The sequence below is a fragment of the Formica exsecta genome, unplaced genomic scaffold (genome assembly GCF_003651465.1).
Source record: "Formica exsecta isolate Colony F162 unplaced genomic scaffold, ASM365146v1 scaffold122, whole genome shotgun sequence".
NCBI classification, from domain to species: Eukaryota; Metazoa; Arthropoda; class Insecta; order Hymenoptera; family Formicidae; genus Formica; species Formica exsecta.
The window spans coordinates 2,096,943-2,102,358 of NW_021848556.1; the positions used below are offsets into that span (position 1 = coordinate 2,096,943).

Genomic DNA, 5,416 nt, shown 5'->3' on the forward strand with positions numbered 1-5,416 from the left:
TTTAAAAAAAAACGAATAATTGTTTAAAAAAATACATTATAAATCATTACATACTTTTTCTTAAAAACAATTTTTTTTATACTAATTGATTTGTCCCATTATTCTGAACATAAAAGTATTACGGTAAGATCATCGAAAACAAACTATTTTACGAGATGTTTTAATTTTTATATCAAAATATGTCAGATTAAAATATAAAATAATTCAAAAAGTACTTAATGAAAAAATACTTTATTATAGTGTTTTGGAAAGCTTTCGAAGTAAGCTACAAGAATATGCAATAAAAAGTAGGCAGTTCCATTTAAAAAATTGAAGGTGACCTTGCTTTTTTATGGAAAAAAAATGTTTGGTCAATTTTTATTATTGCAATTTGTTGCCGGTTAGAAACTGATAAATTTCTGTTTATGACTTTTTTATGTCAGATTATTGTAAGTGCCTTAAAAATCGTGGCGACCGTTACGAGGACCACCCTGTATATTTTAAATAGTAATTGGAAATAGAAAGCGTTTTCTGCTGTTTTGTGAAGCTAAACAGTTTCTAGAAAAAATTATCTTTTGAAACATCTTTGAAAGATGAATCAGGTTGAGAAATGCTGATCTAAATTCACATAGAAATCCAAAAAGAATACAGAAATATAAAATACAATATTAGAATACATATTTGTAAGTTTATTTATTTATTTATCGTTATTGAATTGCCTCGATGAGATAATATTATAAAGAAATATGAATATCTATTATAATAATATATTGATAATGTTAATATAACTTTATCGTAATAGCATTCAAATAAATTTATTTAGACTTCGCTTCTTATATACGAATTTAATATGTAAAATATTTTATTTTAATAGTATATTTCTTTACATATTTCTTTCCAAATATATAATAATTATTATAAATATATAATAATTATTTAAAAACATTTTTTAGGTTGAAATATTATGTTTCAAGAAAGACATATTCGATATCATATTAATAAATGTTTTATCTTTTAGCCGAGTGGCTGCAAACGTTTTGCATCTTGTGTCCAAGAGCCCTTATTGAAAAAAATCGAAAATCGATTCTTTATTAAAATAATCGATTTGTCTTAAAATCATATTTTTAATAATCGATTCAAAAATCGATTTTTTTTAAAGAAAAATATCGTCTATGAATACCGTCCATAGTAGGGATGTTCGATTCCAAATCGATTTTCTAGAAAATCGATTTTTTTAGAAAAAGTCTTGATTGTCCATATCCATGTTACATTGACTTTCAATTCTCTTTCCCCTTTGTCTTCAAGCTCGCGGCAATACGATCCATCTTACAATTATATATTTCTTACATCGGATATTTATATGATCGGTACAGTCATAAAAACAAGGGTCATAAACTTTATAACTTAACCGTTATTTTTGTGACCGTGTGTTACTATTGAACAACCAAGATGGCCACAATAAAGATTTCCCTTTATTCTTCAATCTTTATACCCCGCGTCCAAAAATATACTTATGCTCCGTCCTATATCCATGGTACCGACCGTGTTGTCATTATATCGTAATTGTAAATCACAGACGATATACGTCATAATGATGACATTTGGACGTTGTACATGTATTTATACAGATCCATGCGGATCTTACTGAGCATTCTTTTTAATTGTTAATTTTAATTTGAAGTCTGACTGTAACCGCAAATGTTGTGTATGTCAAGTTTTAAATCTCCAATCTAATCTTTATATATTTATATCCATGCTAAAGATGGATCAAAAAACGGTCCGAAACGTATATTTTTAATGCATATTAGTTAATAAAATTTAACAATAATAAGCGCCTTGATTCTTATCTGACATTTTTCTCACTTGATTAATTTGTTGTTGCGCAGCATCTTGATGCACGTGCAACTCGGAGAATCAAGCAAATAAAAATGATTCCTCGGCTATGGCGTCAATCGAACATACCTTAAAAGTCGGACTATCCAAAGTCGGAGTTTCTCTTTATAAATAATACAGCAAATTTCCCTGCTAATGAATTCTGACGTCTTACTCTTCATCTCCGTGTTCGTATTTTAGGCGAAACGGCTGTGGATGTCTATTGAATACGATAACTAACGTCGATCATAAACGCGTCTCGTTTAACGGGAAATTGGATGTTTCGGGGTCCGATGTGATGATCTCAAAATTCTCAAACTTTCTGCGTCATTTTTCGTCTCTATATATTCAGGAATTATTCTCCAACAAGAGAATTATCACTGAAACATTATCATTGAAATATTATTGATTCATTCTTGAAAGATATTTAGTTGCAAATTTTAGATTTTTTATAACACGCTAACAAGCGATCTGCTACATTGTCAAACGCAATGATGGCGATCATGTGGCTTTATAAAATGCCTAGAGGTTTTATAAAACGACGAATTATGTAATCTGGCTACGACATACATATGTCGCGTATGCCTGATTATACATATAATCCGTCGTTTTATAAAACCTCTAGGCATTTTATATAGCCACATGATCGCCATCATTGCGTTTGACAATGTAGCAGATCGCTTGTTAGCGTGTTATAAAAAATCTAAAATTTGCAACTAAATATCTTTCAAGAATGAATCAATAATATTTCAATGATAATGTTTCAGTGATAATTCTCTTGTTGGAGAATAATTCCTGAATATATAGAGACGAAAAATGACGCAGAAAGTTTGAGAATTTTGAGATCATCACATCGGACCCCGAAACATCCAATTTCCCGTTAAACGAGACGCGTTTATGATCGACGTTAGTATATATATATATATATATATATAATGCCTAGAGGTTTTATAAAACGATGATATATATATATCAGTATTAAGAATATATAATTCGTATATATATACGTGCCCATGCAGTAGTGCAAAAGTCTGTGGTGTAAAAAATGTTATGTATCTTTCAATTTTTGGTATTTTTCAGATAGCACAAGAGAGAGTATGTATAATAGTAGACATATTATTAATTTTATAAATCCGTCCTTTCGATATGTCTCGTTTTTGTCAATCGATTAATCGATATTCGTCATGTCGACTAATCGAAAGAGAAATTGTCAAGTACACAATGGCAGACACCGTGGTTGACAGTGCTGCCACATGTTTGTCCATTTAATTTCCGCCAGTGTTTTTATGCAAAAAGGCATCGATTAAGGGTATTTTTATCAAAATTTGAGTAGAGCGAATTATTCTAAACATTTACCAGTTTCTCCATGGACACAGTGAAGGTGCATTCGAAAGTAATACATTTTGCCAGCAAGTAACGGATTCTGGAAAGAAGAGGAAGTAGGTTAGGTTGTAAGATTTTAAAGTGACATATTTTCATTCTTGGCGCTAAACGAGTGAAATGCTGTAGCGGGATTCTCTAAACATCTTAGTGACGATTATCGTTGTCGTTAGCGAGCGATAGCCTATGAGAATTGCGCTTTTCACCAGAATTGTCCTTGCCATTGGCTGTCGCCAGTTAACGATACCGAAAACCGTCGATAACAAGTTACTGAATCCCGCTACTGATATACTGCGTCCGATTTCTGATGTACAATGTCCGATATCCAATAGGAGTTTGTTTTATATAAAACAAACTTTCTTATTGGATATCGGATATCTGACATCATACATCGGAAATCGGATGCAGTGTGAATTCTTCATTATAGACGCATGCGCATTACGCAAAAGGTGATTTAATACTTTGACAGTTCTCTGCCAACGTGAATGACCCAATATCAAGCGACGCGGTAGTAGTGTATCTGTGGCTTGTATATATGCTAAATAAAAAATGGCTGATGATTTTGATGGAGACGAGTAAGTATAATGCCAGTTTCTTTGACGTATATACATACAGAAGCATATGCATGTTGGTATATAGGAATATACATTTTATAGGTTATTTTGCATTTCATTAATATCACTCATTATGCAGACGAATTTTTTTTATAATTTATGTGCTATTCTTGTTGTAAACTAAAAACAATAGGTTGAACTAAAAAACAAGTAGTTGAAAATTATTGAATTAATAGTTTCTCTGTATAGTTTATATATATAATTAATATTATTCCGGTTAATCTTATTATTTGTAGGGTCGCAGATGATTTCGATGATGTAGACGACGAGGACAACATCGAATTAGAGCCCCAAGAAGATGATGGTGAAAATATCGAATTGTTGAATGCTAATGAAGCTACTGCTGGTGTTCAAAAGTCAAAAAGGATAACAACAAGATATATGACAAAGTATGTGTATTATATATGATATATTATTTGCATAGAGTGAAAATATAAATAACTTTAGCGATATATTAAATTTTTATTTTACAGATATGAAAGGGCAAGAGTTTTAGGCACAAGAGCGTTACAAATAGCAATGTGTGCTCCTGTAATGGTAGAATTAGAAGGGGAAACTGATCCGCTGCAAATTGCAATGAAGGAATTAAAGCAACGAAAAATTCCCATAATTATACGTCGCTACCTGCCTGATAACAGTTATGAAGATTGGGGCATTGACGAACTTATTATAATAGATCATTAATATTAGTATAAGTTGTACAAAATTCGGTATACCTTATATTAACTATGTATTATCAATACTACAATACATTATTTTATCATCTTACATTTTATATCAATGTATAATGAAATTTTTATATATTTTGTCTCCTAAAATTTTATTCCGTCTTCCTGCATAAGAGAAAAACGTTAATCATGAGTATAATTATAATACAATTCTCTTTATGTATTTTTTGAATGAAAAATGCAGATCTTATAGTTTACGATTTGACGCGAGAGGTCCTCGTGGTTTCTTTAGTCGCTCTTAACCTCGTTGATCAATTACTGCAAGATAAAAATTTCACGACAATTATTTAGCACGAATATACGAAATACCGATTGCAATACTAAGAAGACAAAAAAGTGACAAAATGAGTTTAAATCCGATTTCACCAGAGTTGTCCTTGCCATTGGCTGTCGCCAGTTAACGATACCGAAAACTGTCGATAACAAGTTACTGAATCCCGCTACTGGACTGTTTATCGCAGAACTTCAAGTCGCATCGCACTTTTATATGCTCCCGTATTTAATACAACGACCAAACGAAAATGTCAAACGAAAGCAGAGGACCTGTTCCGCCTCGCTGGCTTCACTGTCCGCGTAAGGCGATGAGGCTGATACAAGGCAAGTTTCTAGCCTTCAAGACGCCACTGTCCTCAACCTACGACAACCAAGTGCCCGAGGAATGTCGCTTCAATGTGGATATGTTCTTTGCAAATCTGAAGAGTCAAAAATTAAAGATGGGTCTTTGGATAGACTTAACGAATACGACGAGATTCTACGATAGAAAGACCATAGAGGATTATGGCTGCAAATATTTGAAATTGCAATGCAGAGGTCACGGTGAGACTCCATCGGATGCGCAGAACC

General features: G+C 32.1%; 3 protein-coding genes across 6 annotated transcripts in view; all 3 read left to right on the plus strand.

The window, feature by feature from the left end:
* Positions 1-5,416, plus strand: part of LOC115245467 (transducin beta-like protein 2) — a 33,729-nt gene that overhangs the window by 23,514 nt on the left and 4,799 nt on the right. The window lies entirely within an intron of this gene.
* Positions 3,071-5,416, plus strand: part of LOC115245444 (mRNA-capping enzyme) — a 4,920-nt gene continuing 2,574 nt past the window's right edge. Inside the window, exons 1-2 of one of the 4 annotated variants that reach the window (XM_029823766.1) lie at positions 3,071-3,302; positions 5,035-5,402. In XM_029823766.1, the coding sequence (XP_029679626.1) occupies positions 5,095-5,402 (308 nt within the window). In that variant the 5' untranslated portion in view covers positions 3,071-3,302; positions 5,035-5,094. The remainder of the gene's footprint in view (positions 3,303-5,034; positions 5,403-5,416) is intronic. The other 3 variants (XM_029823758.1, XM_029823775.1, XM_029823783.1) reach the window with 3 other exon arrangements.
* LOC115245501 (DNA-directed RNA polymerases I, II, and III subunit RPABC2-like) lies at positions 3,648-4,620 on the plus strand. The gene is made up of 3 exons (XM_029823863.1): positions 3,648-3,806; positions 4,082-4,234; positions 4,319-4,620. The coding sequence occupies exons 1-3, from the start codon at positions 3,781-3,783 to the stop codon at positions 4,527-4,529; spliced, it is 390 nt and encodes a 129-aa protein (XP_029679723.1). The 5' UTR covers positions 3,648-3,780; the 3' UTR covers positions 4,530-4,620.